At 40.9% G+C, this 24052-nt stretch overlaps 1 protein-coding gene across 1 annotated transcript in view; it reads right to left on the reverse strand.

Moving 5' to 3' along the window:
• Positions 1-24052, reverse strand: part of LOC124073876 (netrin-1-like) — a 41622-nt gene that overhangs the window by 13079 nt on the left and 4491 nt on the right. The window contains exon 3 of the mRNA XM_046416420.1: positions 3788-3976. Coding sequence (XP_046272376.1) covers positions 3788-3976 — 189 coding nt within the window. The remainder of the gene's footprint in view (positions 1-3787; positions 3977-24052) is intronic.

The following is a 24052-nucleotide window of genomic DNA, read 5'->3' on the forward strand; positions in this document are numbered from 1 at the left end:
GTCCAGTAGAGGTTGGAGTTGCTTTTAGTTGGAATTTATGGAGCTTCATAAACATAACAAGATGCTCATTAAATCCTTTTTTAACAAAGGTCTAACTTCTTTGTTTTTGTTTGACTTGATCTGTATCATAAAAGCTTCAAATACACTTTACACTTTTGTTGAAATCAAATCAAACAAATGTTTTAGGGAACCAATTCATTTCCTCTTGAGAACTTGACATGAGTATGATCTTGACGTAAAAATGAGGGAAGGCTGTTTAGTGGAAACTACAAAGGCAATCAATGAAAAAAAATAAAATAAAACTCTGTCTGCTCTGCTTATGCTGTGCATGTTACCTTTTAAAGCATTTCTAAATGGGACCAGAACAATAAGATGTAATACATATAATCTAACAATATCAACTTTTAATGAAATCAATAGTTAGATTTTTTGAGAGCTCTTCTTGCCTGCTTTTTTGCAGAGAGCTACATGAAAAGATTGATACCACCCTCACATCTGTCCTGTAAATGGACTGAAAACCTCTGGGTTCTGCTCCAGCAGTAAGAAAACCTCATTCAAAATGCTGGTGACATTTGAAACAACATCAGTACATCAATTACATCAGTAACTAAAAATCCAGCCTTGGAACTGAACTTCACTCAGCAGCATGTTGTGTTCTGCACTTCATATGTTTAGTTAAGGACGATCATTTTAAAAACAAGCTAATGTTGCTGTAAGTTCAGTATTTCTGCTTTTAAAGAAATTTTATCTAAGACCTAGACCCATGCAGGTTACATGTCACAGCTCATGGCTCTCTCACGTGTCTGTAAAAACAGCTGTCCCGTGACTGTAGCTTCATATTTATCATACACACATGAGAGTGCAATCATCTAATTTGTAAAACATAAGCCAACGTTTCAAAATTACTAAAACTACTCCCTTAAGAAGTTGCAAACTCAGTGTTCAATTTGTTCTCCACTACGTAGACTGAATAAAGTTTCTAATCAATACAACATCAGAATTCTTCTCTTTTTTATTTTTTAAATCGAAAAACTTGTAATGACATATGAACTGAAGGAATCTCATACCATTGCAAAACTCAGAAGTCCCCTGATGCAAAACTACAGCAAGCTGGACACATTAATTCATTTCAACCTGCAGTGGGAGGCCTGTGGAGCTGAATGGTTGCTGAGGGGTTCTGAGGAGCGCAGTGCGGTGAACCGTGTACCAGTTTCATCTCTGCGGACTCGCTGTGCCTAGTTAAAGGCTTTGACTGCCAACCGTACGAGGGAACAGGGAAAAAAAACAAACTGTTTGGGGTAGGGGGGCGTGCGCTGCGGTTCTCCATGAGCCATGTTTACACTGCGCTTGATGAGGGGTGAAGTTGTTAATCTAGGAAATAAAGCATGAGGCATTCCACACTGCCACTGGAGATGTAGGTGCTGTTTAGTGCATTCATTCAGTCATTTTTTTTACTAAAAATACTAAATATAAAAAATACTATACTATATAAAAATACTAAACCTCCAACTATTAAGCAAATTGTTGAGAGGATATTTTGTTGAGATTGGGGTTAAGGAATGGGGAATGAAAGCAGCCTTCCTCCTGGCTGTGTTGGCACAGTGCTGTATTTCCTGTCCAACAACAGCAGAGTGGGATGGTTGGCTGATTTGAACAATAAATACAGTGCTTTCTAATTGATGTCACATTGCTCTGTTTTTGTCACCTGAAGAGAAAGGCAACAATCAGGCTGTTTGGGTTTGATCCCAGAGCATGGAGCTGGGTGTGAGGAGAGCTCTGAAGAGGGGCTTGAACTTTTCAGATTACTGATCCGGCTGTTTGGAAAGACTTTGCCTGATAATGTAGCAACATCCATGGATCTGTGCGAAGTGAAAACCTCTGCTACACTAACCTGCTCCCAGATCCGTCCTGCTGAGCCTAACCACTCTCTAAATATAACTTGTGAAAATGTTTAAGCTGGCAGACTGAATCAATGCTGCAAATAACCATTTGTTATTTTTCTAGCTAAGTACAGATTGCCATTTGCAGTAAATCAATTCCAGCACTCTGTTTATGAGTGACTTCTGCCTTCGATATAAAATACCCAACTCTGAACACTCTTTTTCAGGCGCTGTTGCTAATGTCTTTTCTTTTCATGCAAGTTGAGCGAGTCAGAGTGACTTAAGAGGGGACGACTGTTGTGGCATGCAGTCGGAAATATTATGTTGCTGTTCCCTTGTTTAAATAGCCAGTAGAATAACCGAGGATAGGGGCACCGGGGGACAGGCATCTTGAGACCCTGCAAGCAGCCAATCACAGCCCAGCGGTGGATGTTGCTCAAGACCACAATGTGCATCTGCCCAGAGTTGCGCATTTGTCATTAGCATGTGGTAAGAAACTGTGGTGTGAATGTGCATTAGGATCCAATATTGTTTAAAAGCAGCAAGTTCTGCCATAAAATTAGCATTTAAAAAGTTTTTGGGGTTTTTCAACAGAATATAAACATACTTTCCCCTCCAAAAACAACAACCATCATCTCACATTGAACATGAATGTTTGTCAGTGCTTCTTGGCAAACATACTGACACATAGACAGAGACAGGCAGAGATATGCACAAGTATTTTGTGCATCTAAGGGATATTTTGCCAGTGAGTGTATAGCCGGAGTGACTGAGTGACAGCAGTTTGTTTGCTCTGGGCCTCAGAGCCCGTCTTTACTCCCTGAGGAGCTGTGAGACAGAAGGAGAACTGCTTTTGTTCTCCTCACACATTAATCCTCGGCCGCTTGCTCTCAAAACTGACGTATGTGTTCTCACCTGTGTGTGTGTGTGCCTTCGTGTTGTTTTTTGTACCTATGTGCCGTGTTGTAGGCATGAATAGGGGAGTGGGACGATTATTGAGTTGTTTCCACTGCTCTGCTTGGTGGATCAGCTCACACCTCTGTTCTGGTTGTTATGCTTGTCCTGTCAGGGATCCACAAAGGAGCCCAAATAGTTTAGGAGCTGCAAGGGTCAAGTCACAGACACCAAGACAGGTGGGTGCTTTTCTCCTTAACTTTTTAAAGAAATTCTTTAATACCTGAAGTGTGAAACATGCAGTGCTGGAGGAAGTCCACAAAAGCTTTACTTACTTCGCTATTATCTGCAAAATATGCTTCAATTATCAAAAGTAATTTTGGATTATTTTGCAGAAAAGGTGGACATGTAAGTAGTTTTTTACTACTGCAGCTGTCAGGTCCCCTACAAAGGACCACAGATTAGATGTGAGGGGTTGTGAGATTACCAAAGGGAGAGGACAGAAGAAAAACAACAAGTTCTGTTGCACAACTTTATGTTCAGATTCAAGACTTGTGTTTGAACTGCTTTCAGTTCATGAAGCATGTTTATGTGCACTTAAGAAACCAGGTTACTGGACATCCAGATACTTTTTTGTACGGAGCAACAAGCCAAACGTCTCCACCAATGAACTGTATTTTAGAGAGTTGCTTTGTTTTTAATGCAAAATCTGAACATGAAGAGATCCTAGGAACTATAGCTGTCAGATAAATGGAGTGGACTAGAAGTATAAAGCAGCATAAAATGGAAAACAAGCATGTCAAAATTGTACAGTTCCTGAGTATATTAACTTATTTACTTTCCACCAGTGGAAACAGAGCATTGGTGAAAAGCATGTGCATAAAGCTTTGCCTGCTTTATGTAATTTTACAGAATAGTGTTCAATTTAAAGCCAACTGGTTAATTTGACAAAAAATCCAAAAGTCCACTGTGAACACACTGGCGACTGTTGTACCTTTGTGCGCTCCTGTTACCTTTGCAAGCTCTGCGGTGAGAGATGGACTTGGTCATGTCCCTGTAGTAACCCTCTTTGCAGTAGTGGCAATGTCGTCCCGCTGTGTTGTGGCGACAGTTGAGACAGACGCCACCACTCCTCCGGCCTGACAGCTTGTACAGCTCCATGTTGAAACGACAGCGTCTGGCGTGCAGATTACAGTGGCAGGCTGGGTAGAAAGACGGAGAGAGAGAGAGAGAGAGAGAGAGAGAGAGAGAGAGACTGAAATTCTGCCTTGACATTTTAAAGATCAGCCAGTCATAATTCCTTTAAGTGAAATAATTTGTTCAGTACTCAAATTTAATTTAAACAATCTCACGGGGCGCTGTTCTCATGTGAATACCATGTAACTGTGCTGATTGTCTTGTTTTCTGTCCACTCACATTGTTACACAGACTGTCAGCTGAGAAACTCTCCAAACCAACCGCAGTATCATCACTCTGTAAAACGGTGCTGTTTTTCTTAGCTCCTGAAAAGGCTGACATGTTGGAAATATGAGCCTGTTATCCAAGAGCGACGAACGCAACACGCTATGTTTACAGACCTCTGAAATTTCAGCTGTGGTTCAGAGCCAAATCAGCTGAGATCCTGAGAAAATGCATTTACTGGAAACATCACAAAGTCTCAGTCTCCTAGAATGTCATATCAAGACAACAGGTGATATTAGAACAGATGGCGTGGCTCGGCCTGCTTCGGTCTGACTAGAGAATAATGCAGCCTCTAGAAGAAACGGCCTGGTTCAGGCTCTCTTTGGCTCGGCCACCTGCTTGTGAACTTAACCCCTGAACCCTGGTGATGTCAGGCAGGAAAACTTTCTTCCGCTCTCCCACACATCTGAGGGACTGGTGATTTATTGTCGTTTCTATTTTCTCTCGTTAATATTGACCCCAAAGTTCATATTCCTCACGCACTGATGGGTTGTCACGATTTCTCTTACAGAAACACGAAGTGTTCAATATTAAATAAATAATAAAAGACATGAAGCATATAATCATAGAAAGAAGTTGTGTAAGAGCTGGGGGGTGGGGGGTGGGGGGGTTGAGCTTATCTGAGCACACAACAGTTTTACAAAAAAAATGTCACTATGAGATAAAAATCACCAGCAATAAAATGTTTTATGACATATGAAATAATTTAGGGTGTTGCGTTTTAAAGCAGTTGAGGAGTTTTTAACTGGTGGTTATGAAACCTGCTCAGTTTGATACTGATGCCTCTTTAATCTATTAGCAAAACGACTGGCTATTTCTATACAGTCATGTGTGTCCCTACCCCTCCCCGTGAAATCACAGACCTGAAGAGCCCACGTCTACATTTTCTCAGGCAACGTTTCTTGATGAGCAGTACTTGAAAAGGAAGCAAGTGGAGATTTATCTGCCTTTTGACGTTACATTGTGCGCTTATGGCTGACAGTGAGGCGGGATGTACAGAGAGAAAAGAAAAAAATTGACCATCACCACCAACAACAACAACAACAAAAAAGCAGAAAGGTGCAGGGAGAGAGCACAGGTGAGAACCTCGGCCGATCATTCAACAAATATCAGAATCAGAAATACTTTATTGATCCCTGGAGGAAATTGGGTAGATAGATAGAACTGCGAGTTGACTCTTATTGTCCTAACGAAGAACATACTTCTGTTTTATTAGTGCAATATATTGTGAGCAACTGAATCTGTTAGTAGAAGTACTAAAAGAAAGTTTACTTTGTTACACCATTGTAGTTTTTTAATCTGATTTGTTATTTCATGATTATTTATGCAGGAAACATGAGGCCGTATACTCTACTGTCGTTAGTGATGTTTTTAACTTTTATGTCACTTTCCTATTCGTATGATCAGCCCTCGCACTTCCTCACATCTTGATAATCTCTCCATCAGTGTGGCCGTCTTAGCGGCATTACAGGGAGATGCAGGCGATAAGACTGTCACATATGCTCCACGTTCATCAGTGGGCTGAATCACGTACGAACCAACTCACACCTGCCATGAGGGACCAGAGATGGCAGGTGGTTGGGATTCAGAAACACTCGTTCTGAATGGGGGACCCAGATGCACACACACACACACACGCACACACACACATATATACACACTCACAGAGGTGTTTGGCAGCTGTCACAGGCTTATCTCCCTCACTTCCCTCCCCAGGGATGATCCAACACACACTACACCAAGCTTTGAAGAACTCACACCTCACAGATCTCTCTCTCTCTCACACACACACACACACACTCCCTCCTTGCTTTCCCTCTAACTCTTTACGGCTCACTTATGCCAGATGTTAACTCCACTTAAGGAAAGTGTGAGGGAAAATGCAGCAGGGCTTTTTTCATGAATAGGAAATGGAATGCACTTAGTTTTCAGTGCTGAAGAAAGCCAATGCTGGTACTTCACTTTAATCTTCCAAAATATTCAGAGACCAAGGTGTTTATTGTAACACTGCCGCTGTCACTTCAAAGAGCACAATTACTTTTTGAAAAACAAGAGAGACAAAACTTAAGTGGCCTATGTATCAGAAATAATGTATTTTTCCAGCAGAGACAAACAAGATTCAGTGAATCTTTGGTGTGAATTTTAGTCTGACTCCGTCCCTCTGCAGACTGGTGTCTTTTAAAAATGTACCTTTCTGTGTGGGTGTGTGTGTGTGTGGGTGTGTGTGAGTGAGAGAGAGAGAGAGTGTCATGAGCCTAATAAGCACTATCTCCACGGCTGTCCCCAGGCCCTTCTAATGAGCGCTGGGCCATCTCATCCACACATCCCCGCTCTGCTCACACAGTCACTGCAGTAGCTGTCCAGCAGTGAAAACAACTTGAGCAGCGATAAGCTGTGTTTAGAGCAGCAGGCTCCAAATGACCCTCAGCAGCATCTGTCGCACGTTTCCCAAGAAAATGAATACATGTACCGGTACCACTGAAAGGTCAGGGCACAGGTTACCCATTCTGGTTTTGTTCTTCAACAGTTTGTACTAATTATACCATATATCACATTACTTTTTCACACAATTGAGCTGTCAGTGTTTAGATTTTTGCATTTGTACATAAATGGCAGGAGCAAGCCCTAACCCTAACCCGCTCTGAAAAGAACCCCTGATTGGAAATCACCCACCTCACACTGTTGCAACTAAAAATCTTTGTATTTCAGCTCATACCTGCATATATGCCTGCTTTTGTGTCTTGTCACAGGGAAAAATAATAAAAATTACAATAATAATATTGATAATAATGACAATAAGATGAAGAAGAAGACGAAGAAGAAACATCCAAGAAACATAAAACAAAAAATGGGTGTCATTTTCATATAAATAAATGGTTCCTTTCTGTCTCTGTCACACAACAGCAATTCTGTCTACACTCAGCTCATGAAAGCTTTAATGTTTACTATATGTGTCTCTTCCGTTCATCTGGACTGAAGGTAATGACGAGTTTTACCATTTTTGCCAGCAGTAGCTTGTTTGAAACAAATAAAAGGAGGTAGATGTGGAAATACAGAAAAAATACAGTTTATTACCAACTGAAACTTAAGCAACAAAAAATTCTAAGCAAAGATATATCACATAAGTGCCATCAAAAACACCAACGAGTGCTTACGAACAAAAGTAATGGAAAAACCTCTAAATGTATGTGAGCGTATAAAGGAGTGGTTACTGCAAATTAGCTGCTTACTGTGATTTTGCACTGGACATCCAGAATAACAAGGTGTCTTTTCTGGGTCTGCTTTCATTTGGTTTCAAGGACCTACTTACAGCTATGCTATTCCAATCTATTTATGTTCAAGTGCCATCTATCAGGCTTAGCGAAGGAAGCGCTTGTGGTGGGTGTGCATATTGGATGAAAATTACGCATCCCACAGCTTGGTGGAGGCGGTTTTTCGCTCCGTCTGCAGAGGAGAGCACACTTCAAAAACAATCAAACTTCTGTATGTGAAGATCGCTAATGAAATTTGGCACGGAAGTTTTGAGGAATTTAGCGCTGCAGCAGTTGAAATTACCAACCCTGTCAACAGGTGTATGTCTGTGGGTGTGTGGTGTGTGTGTGTAAGAGAGAGAGAGAGACTGGAGGGAGGGTTTGGAAAGAATGCATCGCTTCTTCAGAGACGGAGAAAGATGGAATTCCAGCACAATTGTTGTTTATTCTGGATCAATTACTCTCTCGCTGTGTATAATCCCATACAGTCACTCACATCATGAGCTGATGATGTGTGCCAGATCAGACCGGGTTCATCACAGCCTGTGATCTGAGGAAAAGACAACACTCGGCTCTAAGCGGATTACACAGCCATATTTTCATGACAACGGTTGATTTAGTGGTTGGGTATTGTGGAGACGCACACACAGACAGGAACGTACAAAGTAGTGAATATCTCTGTGCATTAGACAGTATTACATGTTTCTCTAGGGAGGCTGCATTTTTTTCACTGTGCTATGACATGTTGGCCTTCCTCTCACTAAGCTCTCATACACACATGCTGTTCAAGTTACAACAAATACACTTGATTCTATGGCCTCAATACGAAGCATATAGAGATCAGGCAGTGCTTGCATAACACCTGTACTGTATGTGTGGGTGATGCTGCAGAAGTGGTAAAAGAGTTCATTAATATCCATGAAGCAGGTAAGCACTTTTTATTTTGCTGTACTGAAGAAGAGAAGCGGCTTGTGATCGGAGGGTCATGAGTTCGATTCCCCCACCGCACGGGCAGGAAAAATTTGGGTGTGGTGGAGTGATTAATGCGAAAAATGCTCCCCCCCTCCATTACCCCGCTGATGTGCCCTTGAGCAAGGCACTTAACCCCCCCAATATGCTCCCCGGACGCTTGATGCTGCCCACTGCTCCTGTGTGTGTTTCACTGCATGTAATTTGCCGGGTGTTGCATGTGTGTGTTCAACTAAGGATGGGTCAAATGCAGAAGACGAATTCAGTGTGTGTATGTAAAAATATATATGCTGTCAATAAAGCTGATTCTTCTTCTTCTTCTTCTGTATGACAAGACATGAAAGCTCTTCCAGGTTGTTGTTTGACATCCGTTTTGATTGTTAGAAACTGCAGAGATAAACTGTATGCCTCATTTGCATGTTTAGCTTGCTCATTCTTGGATGTGACAGATAACAAAATTTATGTCACGTGCCCTGAAATTATTAACTAGGTAGGTAAAGCACTTTATTTGCCTGTACTGATATAGCTACCTCGGAGTACACGCCTTGAATATGCCATGTTTACTAAATAATTACTGTAATGTGCGGGTAACAGTCTCAGAAAGGAGAATTATAATGAAGCTTTGATAGATGAAGTCAAGGCTAAATCTTGAGCAGGAAACTAGGACGCTGATCAGGCAGTGATTAAGTTAATGATTTTGTTTTATTCTCTGGAAGTAATTCCTTCTTGCGATTATAAAGACATCACTGAGAGTCACTGATCATATTCCATGAAAACAGATGGCACAAATATATCATTATAATACTGAAAGGCTGCAAATAAATCACAAATGGAGTTTTATAGAAAAGTGACATTAGCTGCCATGGCTCTAAAAGGGTTCACTGAGACTCATTTTCACTGAGGCCAGTACTCAAACAAACAAGCGTTTTGTCACATAACATTAGTGAACTTTCTCTAATGAAGCACGTTGGACTTCCACAAACATTAAAAACAAGTGCTACAATCCGTATCCCCCCCCAGCTGATTCCAGGCCAGCTTCCACCAGACCCACATTTCCCACAACAAATATTTCAATCACACATCACTGCAGCAGCTGTTATTTTGATGAGGGACAGGACAACAACAAAGGACTTCTGCAACAACCTCTCCAGATGATGAATCCTTTTACAAGTTTCCAGACTGCTTTTGATGATTTCACTCGAGGCAAAGAATGTAAACAGTGTAGGAAAAAGAATTGGAGCTGTTACAGGGAGATTTCTATCTTGCACAGGACAGAGCAGGTTTATGCAATGACCTCTGAGGACCGCCTCATCAATAACAGCCCCCGTTTCCGTGGTGTCACATAAACAAATACAGCATCAAAATGTGTGCCAGTGAGAGAATTACTTAAAGACCTTCCTCTTTGATCAAGTTAGAAAAGAGATGGCATGGCTCAGACAAACAACAGAGCCAGGACATGAGGACTTAGTACATGTGATGGGCTTTTAATGACACACATATTAGAGGATGGGGGATGTTTGAAAAACAAGAATACTGAGCTCACTTTGCTGTACCTGCAGCCTTTGTGACTGTTGGCTTTTGTAGATATTTCTATTTCACATTTCTTTCCTTCTACCACAGCAACAGGCGACCAGCAAACATCACGCAACATCAAATAACGGTTCCTTTTTTTCTCACTAAAGGTGATCATCTAAAGCAGCTGCTGTAGTGTTTGTCTGGCACTACATAGCCCTGCATAAAATCATAGCCCTCACTGGCAACTAGAGTTTGATGCTTCTTGGTTCTTTGTTACTGCACATGACAGGTAGCAGCAATGTAGCAACAGTAAGCATCTTTTCCTCTATGGCCTGTCATACAGCAAACAAGCAGCAAATGAAGAACAAGTGAAAGTGAAATCCAATCTGGAGGTGTTTGAAGATCTCCACTTGACTGAATAAATACCCAGGTTATTACATTCATTTGTCTCTGGGCTCTACCCCAGCCAAATTGGCCAGCCCACTCAGGGAACTGAAGGATCAAATGTTAAAACAACCAAATATCATTGCCAGACTGGGTGTGCAAACTTGGGCTGCATTTCTTGGCTAGAAACAACTGACCAGACACAGTAGGCAGTAACCGCACACTTTAGGGCTTCAAAACATCATTTCAGAAAGCTTTAGGCAACGTCACCTTTTTCTGACAACCGCCATTACCTCAGTCCACTTCTGAGTTGATGTCAAGAGCAGAGGCTAACGGAGCAGCTTAACTGCATCTGCCTGGTTGTATTAGAGTGGATGCTATCAATCTAATGATGCCATCATGGCCAATTTGGCAGCGACACCTCTGTTCCCTGTGGGGAGTTGTGTCTGCTCTGCTACCATAACAGCACACAGAGAAACATAATGAGCCATCACTCAGCTCACCTTTCACCTCTGAGAAACTGCCAAAGCACACAAGAGTGCACTTTGTGCCCCTGGACCAGATAAGAGATGAAAAGGTATAGGCTGAGCTAATGAATTGAGTTATCCCTGAGATGAAAGGCTATCTAAAGCCATCTCACTCTTCCATTTCACCCAGGCCTGAGCATGTTCCTGTGCTGGTGTACAAATTTGTTGGTCACTGTTGTTTGAACAGTTTTAGCCATATGTCAGATGCTAGAAGACATGCTGAGTAGAAAACATGATCAGAAAAGGTCTTAATGACATGAAAGATGTTGTTTAAGCTTTTTTTTTGTCAGCCATCCGTGGCTCACAAATCTGTAAAGAGCCTGGAAGGCTGGAATGTTTTGTTGCATGCTATTAGCACTGTTAAAACTCTTACCTAAGGGTACAGTTACAGTTATTAAACAAGCAAAAAAATATATATTAATTGGTGTGCAGATAACTATGAGACATTTACCAGAAATCTTTATATGTTGTGTTGTATAACCACAACAACAGTATAGTAAATCAAATAAATATGAAATATACAAAACCATCTTCGAGAAATTATGTTTATATACAACTCATTTACAAGACCAATTACGTTTTAAAGGAAATGTATTGCAGACTTCATTACTTTTCTCTCAATATAAAGAGGAAATGTTGTCAATTATCGGGTAACGTAACGTGTCCCTCACAATCTCATAATCATACAGCATTATCAGTTATCATCATTATCATTAATATCTAACCGAAGCTGCAATTTGTGTCTAACCCACAGATAGGAGTGTGGATGTGAACCCCTGCACATGTTTCACTCGCTGAAGAAACACTGCTTCTGAACATAATCCAGGGAAAACAACCTAGTAAAAATGTGATTTCTAAGAGACACAGTTGAAATATGTTAAAATGGTTACGGGATTCCACAACTCATGAGTCCTGCATCCTGGACACACCATAGTGTTAAGCGAGATCTTTTTAACTTCCAGCCCTTGTGTTGGGTCCTTGAGAAAGACAATAAATACCTATCAGCTTCATGTGTGCTTCTGTAGATAAGTTTGACCTCTGACCTCCAAGGAATTTCACTGTGCATATTAAGAATAGTCAACATTTTGGTTGGTTACACGTTTTAAGCTTTTACTGCCAGCACAACACCGTTTTAATTTCTATTTTTTTTCTGAGGTCTAATAAGGTTGTATTTATGTCACCAGCAGAATACTCTGATACTGACTAGCTCTTGCTCTAATGGTTGATTAGACCTTGCATACGTGTGTGTGTGTATTCCTGTGGTTGTGGAGGCTGAAAACTGCATACACCGTCACATTGTGAGGACCTGCTTTACTTATGGGGACAAAATGCAAGTCCCCACATCATAAATCATTAAATATTAGGGTGAAGACTTGCTTTAAGGTTTGGTTAAGGTTAGGTTAAGGTTAGGGTTAGGATTAGGAAAATAATGTTTATTGTTATGGTTAGGTGGTGGAAATAAATGTAAGTCTATGAAATGTCCCCAAAAGTGTTTGAAACAGGACTCTCTCTGTGTGTGTGTGTGTGTGTGTGTGTGTGTGTGTGTGAGAGAGAGAGAGAGAGAGTTTTCTACATAACACTTTGTCTGTCTCTTCTCTGCTTCCCTCAGTGTGGGAATGAGTCTTTCCCTGACTTGCACGCCTCGTCTCACCGTGCAGCATGCGGTGATGTCATGGGAGGCGTTCCCTTTCTTTACGAGCACAACTCTGTGATCTCTGGTGGAGATCAATTAGCTGAGCAATCAGCCCGCCCCGTGCTTTTGTGTGAGTAACTGCTCGTAAACCGTTTGGTTGCCTGGCGAACCGGGAATGCACTGCCTCAACATAAACAGCCACCCAAGTCAGCCTGGCTGAAGTAGCGCTCCAGACTCTTTCTCAGTACAGTATACTGTATGTCATTACGTAATGACATCAGCTCACGCAATGCACCATCAGCCAATGTAATTTAAGATTAGCTGGTAATAATGTGGGTAGTCATAATGACCTGTTAGTGGTGACTCTGATGAAAACAGTAGCTCTCTCAAACAGGCTTTAATGACGTTGAGTCGAACTGCAATGCTATACTGTATGTATGTTTGCTTTATTGTATACTGTATGTATATTAGATGTACATTTACAATGTGCTGCTTTTGTAGAGAGTACTGTAAAACATGTCACATCCCCAACCCAATATGTGAGGCCTGAACTATGACCCCTTTGCGTAAAAGACAAAAGAGCTGACATTGCGTAGCAGCAACATTTTGTAATTGTGCAATCGCTAATGATCAGAGTTATTCGCTCCAAGTTCTGAACAGCCACTGCTACAAGTGCCAATGATAACACACCCTCTCTTATGAATAATAATACATGATGGCCAGCATATCTCAACCCATTTATCCTCTTGTTGCAGGGTTGGGAGCAGTCCAGAGGAGGCGGGAGTGGGCGTACTGCTGGTTCAGTTTGCTGGAACGTATGCCATGTAATTGCAACAATCCCGCCTGGGATCTTTGTTGCATGTCGCCCATTTTCTATCACCCATTTGTGTTGTCTTGCTGCGCTCTAAACTAAAGCAACAATGCCGACGGAAAATGGGAAGTAATAGCATCAGAAGGAGACACAAAGACGAGGGGAAAAGAAGATTATGTTTGTTTCTGTTGACTATTAGTTTTTCTATTAAACTTTGCCAAGGCCTATTTTCAGGGCCTTTCTTACACCTGATCCTCTACACAGTAATATTTGTATAAATGCAACTTTTAGCCCAAACTGGAATTTAGTCACTTTATCAAATGTCAGGTTTGTTTCATGAGGGACCACACAAGGAAGCAAGACTGGACTTAAAAATGACCAGTTAAAGCATGAAGCTGATTGGTGGAGGGACCTCCTGCTGTCACTAGTTGGCAGGACCTTGGGGTGTTGACTGGGGAATACTTCCTCTTTATGTGTGTGTGGTGTAAAAATGTGCACAAACAGACGTGCAACTGCGTCAGTAATTACACATGCCTGCTCTGACTGTTGTTAAAATATTCTCTTGCGTAACAGCTTTATACAAGCTCATTAATTCCTGATATATCTGTGTATTTTAGTTTGATGCTTTGTATATTTTCGATGATAAACTGGAGTGCTTCCATGGTGTAGGTGTGGAAACAGGCTGACTGGAGTTGTGCTCTTTTACTTCCTCAAGGTTATTTCCTCAAGTTTATGGGAGAGGTGATGAAAAGGTCTACTGTTATTAACCTCGATAAGCAAATATCATTCCTGTTGCTTTTATTTGAATGGTTTATCGAGTACTTTTAGCTAAATATTGCAACCGTTTATTCAGTACTTTTAGCTTGCAACTGATTTTTTTTTCATTATTTTAGCTAATTATTTAAACTGCGTATCCACTACTTTTAACTCAATCTCTGAACTGTTCATCTGTTAATTTTCACTCAGTCTTAATCACATACATGTGGTGTATGTGAACATTCATTCTTTCACACATTCTTTCTTTCATTCAGCTGTTTGTGAATTACTGTTTTAAGGTTAATCTTCTTACTGCACAGTCTTATTTATTTAAAGATAATATTTTCATTTAACCCCAGGAGTTCAAATTCCTGTTATCTGAGAAACATTTTCTCTGCAGATCCTTTTCTATTCCCAGTACACGTTTACTCACAAGTTTGATTGGTAGAAAATGTGGTATGACAGATTACAGATACAGTATAAAATTTGTGAAAAGTGTGGTCTTTACTGGCACCATATTGTTTCTGTACCTACTCTACCGTTTGAATTGCGTTGTCTAAATTACTGTAAAATCCTTGCTCCCTGTGTCTTATGAGTAATTTCGATAACAGGGTTTTTGGTTCGAGTGTTGATACAGTTGGGAGACATCCGAAAATCACCCACTTATCCTAACCATAACTACCAACTTGAGGCTGACCTGAATAGTTTTCTCCAGTTAGGAGCTTGTATTTACAGTAAATCTGAATGCAGTATAATTGAGCTCGTGGTCAGAGGGGACGTTCTTCAGACTAAACCTGTACGAAACATCTAAACAGGGGCAGGTTGCTGTGGGACTTTGCTGGCCAGTGTTAGGCTGAGGTCCAAATCTTCCCCACAGAGCAGGGAGGTTATTTTAACACTCTGGCACGTGCTTTCTCCACTGTGTTCCCCTTTGCAGAGGGAATAAGGGAGATGGAGGCAGGAAGCCACTAGATTGTAAATCATAAAGCTGGGTTGACAATCCATCGTTCTTGTAGCATGTTTATTGTGCTTTCCTCCCCTGTCCTCCAAGGGCCTATTTATAATAAGGCACATCCCCATGTCAAAATATCTGTCCCATGTTTTTTTCAGTAGTTGCATCAGAGCGTTTAACCCTATATGTCATGATCAAAAATCGATTTTTTTTATTTAGTTTTATTTGGTTATTTAGTAAGTTTTTTATTTAGTTCGAGCCCTTGCACTAATATACCGTGTGCTTTCTGCTCAAGTCCAAGCAACTGTTCATTTCATAATGTGACACAGCTCACCACATGAATAAATGGCACAGTCTGAACATTGTAATCACGTTGTCTCTATATATTAAGGAAAATGTTAAGGAACTAATGATTAATGATTGCTTCTGTGGAAACACAAAATGAGAGATCATTCTAAAGGTTTTGTTAGGAGTGCCTTCATTTTCATCCCAAAGTTTGCTCTGGTTGCTAGGTGGCTGCTAGGACATGGTATTGAGCTGAAGAGGAAAAGGCTTGGTTCTTCCTGTGGCACGCCAACTGCTAGCAAGCTCTGCAGGAACCCAGTGAACCTTAAACTACAGTAGTAATTAGTAAAACAAATGTTATGCTATGATCATCAGATTAATAAGGTTTTAATAAGGATTAATTAAGGACATCCAGTATGATGGGCCTCGGTTGCCAATTGAACCCACGTGACCTGAATTTGACAGTGCACTGTTTAAACGAGCACTCAAGAAAAGTTGACTAATAATGGCAAGTACTACTCAGGATGTGAAAATCTAGCTGGATTCCAATTCAAACCAAACCATTCCTGTGTCTGCTGGTTTACATTAAATGCATTGGCAAAACACAGGATGGCTTTAATTGTGAGGCACTAACAGGAATAGCTATTCTGGAATAGCTCATCGAAACTTTAATTACAAAACAAGACACAATAATTTCAGGCATTTTTTTTAGTCCCTGAATCACTTTTTACACTGAAGGGAGTAATGGAACAAGAAGGAGCAGCTACAATGAGCTTTTACATGAAGAGTTGCAGGCAACATGGAATGAAACCAACTCCTGCTCCTGCTACTGCTGTTGTGTGGAAAACCACTTAGCCAATTGTTTGTTTAGCTGTGCTGTAAACAAATGCACCCATTGATATTGTGTTGTATTACAAAGTAACTGCTGGGTTACTACAGCCAAATGAGTATTGGTTGTAGTAATAAATCACACTTGCTGTTATGTCACTAAATCAACCAGGATGCCACCCAGTCTTCTGCTCAGTGCGACAGGTCCACTGTTTAGATATTTTCAGATCAGATCCTGCCACTCAACATAAAGGCACTCCAGGGCTGTTGTACCTCACAGTGTAATGTCTCTGGACTCAGTGCTCTGAGGTCATTCCTTTCCACAGCTGTCTGCACAAGTGAGAACCAGATACAGTGTGTTATCTCTGACTCACTATCATGAGAAATTAAGCCTCACTGTCTGTGTAAATAAACTGCATGGCACATATTCGCACACATACACATGTGAGCTGTTCCATGTTGCCTGAGTTTACGTCACCCTCTCATGTTTTCCTGAGCAGAGAAGGGAGGAAACCGCCTGATGTATGTCTCACAGTTTGGCCAATCATGAGAGGAAGGAAGTGACTTTCTACTGTTTGGTGTGAGCGGGTGAAGGAGTTGTGAACCATCTGCTCCACAGTAGCTCAAATGAGATGAGAAGAGGATGGGAACAGGCAGTCTGCTCTTTCTATAGGCCCACTCAGACTGGAAGAGTTATGGAAGTATGGCATGCTGCTTAATCTTTTGCCTTAGCTCTCTGTATGACCAGGAGACAATGTGTGTGTGTGTTGTGTTGCAATTGATGAATCCCCAGGTTTTTCCTTCTTTGAGCAGATGTGGAGCTCTGGGATATTTATAGTCATGCAGGGACCAGTGTCTGTTCTCCCCTCCTCCGTCTATCCTCCTGGATATCCCCTCAAATCCAATAAGTGGTTCCTCATTCTCTCTCAGAGAAGAATTGGCCACTAGAGTATGTGAGATGGAGGCAGAGCACAGGAGGATGTAGAAATCCATTACGGAGCAGCAGAGACCGCTGGACAGGCTCACACAGGAGTTCTACGGAAAAATAAATATGAAACGGGATCCAGCATCTCCATTTCCTTTTCAGGGCGGGCTTATTATGTCTACACATTGTTTGTTTTAAAGTGTTCTGGAGATAAGTGGCGGTTAATGAAAAGAGGAGCGCGGTAATTAGCGGCTGACATTCCTGATGCATGGTGCATTGTATTAAGCAACAGTCACATTTAATTTACATGTTAAGTTAATACTGAAGGCTCCACAGTATTACAAATGTCCCAGAAACTGCACTAAAGGCACCTGCAGGCGTACTTCAAGCGTCATTTTAATAAGGGTGAAGTCTTTCTTCAATCATAATCAATCCAGTTGTCAGCTGTCGCCTTTGTCTTCCAGTAAAAAGACCCCTGTGTCGACAGCACCGCGGGGAGGATGGTACCAGCCAAAGGAGCCTTAATGCTTTTTGGGGGGGGAGAGGGGGAAGTGGCACAGGGGGTAAGTCGGGTAAGTGACACTGAGGAAGAGTGTTGTGTGTGGGCGTACAACGATGCTGTCACTGAGCAGGCTGTGTCGGGTGGCAGCACAGCAGGGGAGCTGGCTAGGGGTCTGAATCTGAGCTCCGGAGCGTGTCACTCCGCTGGCCCATTAATCATTCCCAGCCTGCCCTGCTGCAGCGCCTCAAAGGGGCTCGATGTGCACACACTAGGTGGTCCTGATGCCACCCTGGAAGCCCCAGCAGTCGGCTTCATGTAGGCAGACAGTGGACACAAAGAGCTGAGCATCCACACATACGCGCAGACATGTGCGTCTATTTCATCTCAGCTCAGCGAACAATAAGGCAACCCACGAACTAACTAAAATAAACAAACAATTTGAACTGTCCCAGCCAATCAGGATCCACTTACTGCATCAAACAGAGTTGTCTGCTGTGTTTAACACACAAATTTAGATGAGGTCTACATAACAATATTGCAGTTTAGGTCACAGTTCACTCTAACACACAGTAGTGACTTGGGGCATAAGATCTGTATGTGATACAAAAAATATAATAATATAAAATATATTCATATCTTTTAAGCTTTAAACTGGAGGTTGGAAAAAGTTTAGAGAGCATAATTTTCTGTATTTCAGCTCAAAAAATATAAAATAACCATTGAACCATTTCCCAAAATTAAGCCAGTAAAAATAATAATAAAAATAAATAAAAATAAAAAATAATTTAAAAAAATGCATTTACAACTCTTCCCTTCAAAAACTTAGAAGTGAGTCTGAACTAAGTCTTAATAAAAGCTGTATAGGTGTATTAATGAAGGGAGGAGCAGTTAAGTTTGATGAAGCCATTTCCAAGAAAGTGTCTCTTACAGCTCATGGGGCCATATTTCAGATGAGAAACAATACTATGTGTACACCTCAGGAGGAGGGCCATGTGAATATAAAGTTGAAGATTAAGTGTTAAAACATGGCTCTTATATATCCCACAACTTTATTCACATTTTGGAGAATCTGCATCATTGAAGATCAGGCTGCTTTGGCCACTGGCAGTTCCCTTCAGCAGGCTGCTGTTCATATCTGATCGTACCTGAGTAATGCTCACATCCTGACACATGAATCAATGCTACTTGTAGTTCTTTGTATGAATAAAAATGACACAATAGCGGGATCAGCACACTCAGTGTTTCATGATGTGTGTGTGTTATCGCCCTTCAGACAAATGATAAACACAATAAACCCCCTGTATTCTGTATATGTTCTGTACTGGTCAACGTTCATGCCATGATCCAGCAGCTCACGTGTGAAGGGTCCAAACATGAAATCAAAGCTAACGTATTCCTCTCAAAGCTTTCAGTCAAGTCTCCAAACTGCTGTCCGCAACATAGCAGAACAAGATTTTTCAGTGTGCACTTAAAAGCCTGAGTGAAAACCTTTCTGGCTCAAACCATCAAGCCTGTCTTGAATTATGAGCTCAACAAAACAAAATCCTTAAAACATGCAGCCTTTACCCAGAGCACATTGGATTGTTTTTTGTTTTTTGATTTTTTTTTTTAGATCCCTCACACACATCCCTTTGAGAAACCTCTTGCTTGTGTTGCAAGAAAGATTGGAGATGACAGAATAAAGGCCAATTTCAGAAGTTTTGTTCTCCATTCCATAACCATGACAGAGTTAAAGGTTGTCCCAAAGTGATGGCTGCTGTTATCGCTGTTAGCGTATGAACTAAATCACAGAAACGTAAGTGTTTGTTCTACTCGGCGCAGCTTTTTTTAAACGTGAGTTTAGTGTCAGGATGTCAATGCTTTACTGAACGATCTGTACACAAGAAACCCTGTCATGTTGTGTTTAAACTGCCTGTGTGCATTTCATCCAGGCACCAAACACTCTGTCAAGGTTGTGGAAACTAAAAAAGTAAAAAGAAGAAGAGAAGTAGAGCAAAACATGAAGCAGTTTGAGCAAAGTTATCATGAAAATCCATTTTGTGAGAGACATTATGAAAATTATCAGGAGTGTTGGAAAACAGAGAGACTTGTGTATGTTTTCTCTCTGGTGGCCTTAATTTGGGGTGAAGGTGTCTTTTGTTTTCCTACTCCAGATTTGAAAGTAAAAGAGACAGTTATAAAAGATGATTATATTCCCACAAACCAAGTTCAGCATGGCACATTGGGCCCGGTTCAGTTTTATTAATAATGTTTTTTTATCAGAAAATAGGGTGATGAGAATAGCCACCATTTTGAGGTTAATTGTTGGCTTTGTGAACATTTTTGTTCCATTAAGATAATATTGTATAAATTAGAGTGCATTGACATAAATTGCTTTATGCTTTATCTGTTCATGAGGAAAAGAGAGAAACCAGTTCAGTACAGTTGCATTACTTTTGACCAGCTGAGGGAGGATGTCGAGCTTTAGTTTAAATTAATCATTAATCATTTTTGTCTCTAAGTTTCTAAGGCGTTACACTGCCAGGCCAAGTCAAAGATACGGAACAATTCTCTCCCAAAGATGATATGAGTCGAGACAGACAATCTGTACATACTGAGAAAAGTAACGGGAATCTGGTGGACACAAAAACAACAATAGATGAATGAATACAGGAGTTTGTTTTAGATTTAAATTGAATCTAAAATGCAAAATAATAAATAATAAATGCAAAATAAAGCTGATGTGTAGTTTACTGTCTTAAACACTCAAGTGCATAAAACTGTAAGCAGAAACACAACAAAGTCCCGTTGCTGGCACATTTCTGTCTTTGTTAACATGAGACAGCTCAGCCTGTCAACACACAGGCAAACTTTGAGTAATTTCACTGTGACTGATCTGCAGAATGGTTAATAACATGAATTTTGCCTCAGTCGCTCTGGGTGACATTAGTTTCTGTCACATTTTCCGCTAAATCCATCTCCAGTTTTCTGTTGCTGGTTTGCGTCCACGTCACCAGAAGAGGCTGTCACGTGAATCAGAACGGATTCGGTTGCACTGATATTGATAAACACTCAAAGGAAAAAGCGCATCAGAAAAGCACATGAGTCCAATTAGACCTATTGTTGTTGTTGTTCTGCTCCTTTTTCTTCTTGCTCAATTTTCTCTGCTAAAATTATTCAAGCATCAAAAACCGTCATATCAAAACACACCAAAATCAGCAGGCTGGTTGCAAATTGCATCATTTTCAGAGGCACATAAAGACACTCACTGACCAAGAGATGTTGCTGTAATAAACAGAAATGTTTGCAATTATCTAGAAAATCTTAACCTCTTAATTAAAAAAAATGCTATGAGTGAAATTAAATTCAAACTTTTCTTATTGTGAGTTTTGTCTCTTTTCTAGCAAATGAATGAAACTCAAAATACAAGTGGAGGGAGATGGAGAGTCTGTAACCATAACTATACTGAAAATATTGTTACAATGAATGAATACTGGAAATGCAACCAGATGAAGTGATGAACAAAACATCCACAAGGCCTAACATCTGTGCTGGATTACTTACACAATATTATTAACACAATATCAGCATGTGATTTCATATCATAGTTGTCCTCAAAACTGGCATCCCCATTCTCAGTTCATCTGCATCTTTGTTCCAGTGGTAACGCTCCAAAATAGGCAAAAACAATTAACATCTGCATCTCCTCATGTTTTCATTGAAATGCTGCGACACATATTCTTTGAATGCTAGATATCCCACGTGTCAAATGGTGTTCTGACACTTCATCAGCATCACTATGGCTATTATTTCTATTGATAAATTGCGGTTTCCTGTTATATGTTCAACTTTTGGTCTTGTTCCGACTATTTGCACAGCACATCTGAAGGTTGTAACGTTCTTAAGGGTTGTTGAGGGGGAAATGTTACCCCTGTAATCACTAATGAGAATAGAGTAAAACACTTGCTGTCACATTTATTTCCTGTTTTTTTTTTCATTCAGAAAAAAGGTCCTTTCTGAAACTTTCACCACTACTGGATATGGGGGAACTTGTGTCCGTCATGCTTAAATTCATTCCCACAGGATCAATTTCTCTTCGGCAACCAGAGGTCAAAGGTCGGAGGAGCTGATGAGAACTCAATGCCTTGTACTTCAGTATAACACGTGCTTCTCTCATCACCAGCTCACCTTGTTTCTTTCTTCAAACAACGTCTTCACTATAACTACTGCAATGCTGTGAATATTGTTTTCGACACATTTCGTTCATAAACAGCCTGTTTTCATTACAGTATAACATGATATGTTAAGGAAATGTATTTAAACATGAGACCCACCAAAACAGAAATCAACAACACAAGAACAACCCCAGAAATAGCTGTGTCCCCTGGCTATGGTTGACTGGATTCATGTGAGAAATCAAAACCCTCAAATATGTCTCAGCTTACAAATTAAAGGCAAATGGCTGACTGTCCCTTTGCACTGGCACACAGTGATGTCCAGACAATGACAGGGAGAGAGACAGAGATAGAGAGAAGGAGCAACAGGAGGAAAGAAGGAGGGAAATGAAGGAACCAAAATAACAGCGAACGAGCGAGACTGTGCAGCTTCTATTACAAGAATATCTATGACATCATGCTTTACAGAAATTCTTCTCTCCCGTCACATGGGTTGCTGCCATGGAGCCGTGCTGTGGAAATGAAACCCAGATGGTGAGCAGGCCTGGCCCGGCCCAACCTGGCAACCCAGGGGGAGGCAGGCGGCACATTCACTGTCAGCAGAAACATCATCAGTGGTCCCCAGCAGCCGCATGGACAAAGACGGGTCAGTCAGCATCCCTAAAAGCGTCTGGTGATTCCAATAATCGGAGATAAACTAAACAGGAAATCTGATTTTAGATCAGGTGTTGTTGTGTAAATGTGGTGTCCTTGTCCTGTCGGTGTGTGTATCAGTGTTTCCTCACTCTCTGTGTGGCCGATGACCAGCGTCTGATGTGTCCAGTGGTTCACACCTGGCATAAGATTGTTGAGTAGCTCAACTCATTAAAAAGTAGACATTACAATTTGATTTATAAAATTTTATCCACATTACCGGGCCGCAGCACCGGAATAATCCAGGTGTATGAAAATGACTTAACAAGCGAGCAGAGACATTTATACAAGTAGCCCAAAGTAACAGGTGACTATCTGAAATAGCAAGCTCAAGGTAAAGGATAAATGGTTTACATTTTGAGCCCAACATAACAGATAAAAGCTGTGTCCCACTTCAACCACTTCAAACAGGCCTAAACATTGACTATTCAATTGTATAGAAATGTTAAATGTGCAATTTAAAATCATTTTGACATTTGGAACTTGGTGATGAAATGGTACTCGGGTTGTATTGATTTTAGCATACATATTCCTTCTTATGTGAACTCTCAAATCTCTTCCACTTTTTAGCATCAAATCTGCGGGTTCTTTAAAACTCTCAGTGTGTATTTATTTTCTGCAATCTATTTTTAGAGTTGCTGGAGAGAGTACCAGTATGTGCTGCACAGACTGGGAGCAGAGCCAGCAGGCGATTGATACAATCATATCCTAATTCAGCTACCTTGTGGGTGGCAAACATGCCGGCTCTTCCGCACAAAGATTTATGTATAGATTTAATAAAAAACCAATATAGTTTGAGCAGAGCACTAAATAAAATGCTCAAGATTCACAGATCTCTGGCCCACGAAACAGGATGGCAGTTTTCTGTCATATCAAATTCAACTACGGACAGATAAACACCTGTCGACCGTAACAGAAATGTAAAGGTTTCCACCAAAAGCACATCAAAGGTGTAAGGAAACAAGACCGACCGAACCTCCAGCTGACTCTTAGCCATTATAAAGCAGAACACCGCATGGCAGGGTGACAGCAAAAGCAAAGCTGAAATTGAACAAATGTGCGAAATTACACATATGAGTGACTAAGACTACCATTTTCAGCTTGCCTCAAAACCCATTTGGCAAGCAGAAGTTTCCCACAGTTCCCTTCACAGCCCATCAGTCAGGCCGGAGAGGAGCGGGGGCCTGACTGTCAGGGGTCAGTGCTACGCTGAACATGGAGAGAATATGAAGCAGCTGCCTCCTGGACAGGAGAGCCTGACGTGTCGCCATATGTGTGTGTGAGTGTGTGTTCATGTGCGTGTGTTTTTCAACCTTATTCATTCCTTTACATAAAGAATTATTGTGGGTTGTGGTCAAACATTACCATGCACGAATGTGCTATATGTAGACCTTTAGATGTAAGTTTTACGCAGCAGCGGCTTTAGAAACTTTGGAGGGCGGACTTGTAAAATTTGTAAAACTAGACTCAAATTTACAGCTTTTGTTCTTGATAATTATAGTCTTCTTCATTGTTAATTACACTTCCTTAATAAAGAATTTCAAATAAAAATCCAACATTAAAGAATATCAGCTCCCAGCAGCCCAGCCCCTGGACATAGACATGTAATCCCCTCCCATCCACTCTGCATGG

Source organism: Scatophagus argus, chromosome 16 (assembly GCF_020382885.2).
Source record: "Scatophagus argus isolate fScaArg1 chromosome 16, fScaArg1.pri, whole genome shotgun sequence".
Taxonomy (NCBI): Eukaryota; Metazoa; Chordata; class Actinopteri; family Scatophagidae; genus Scatophagus; species Scatophagus argus.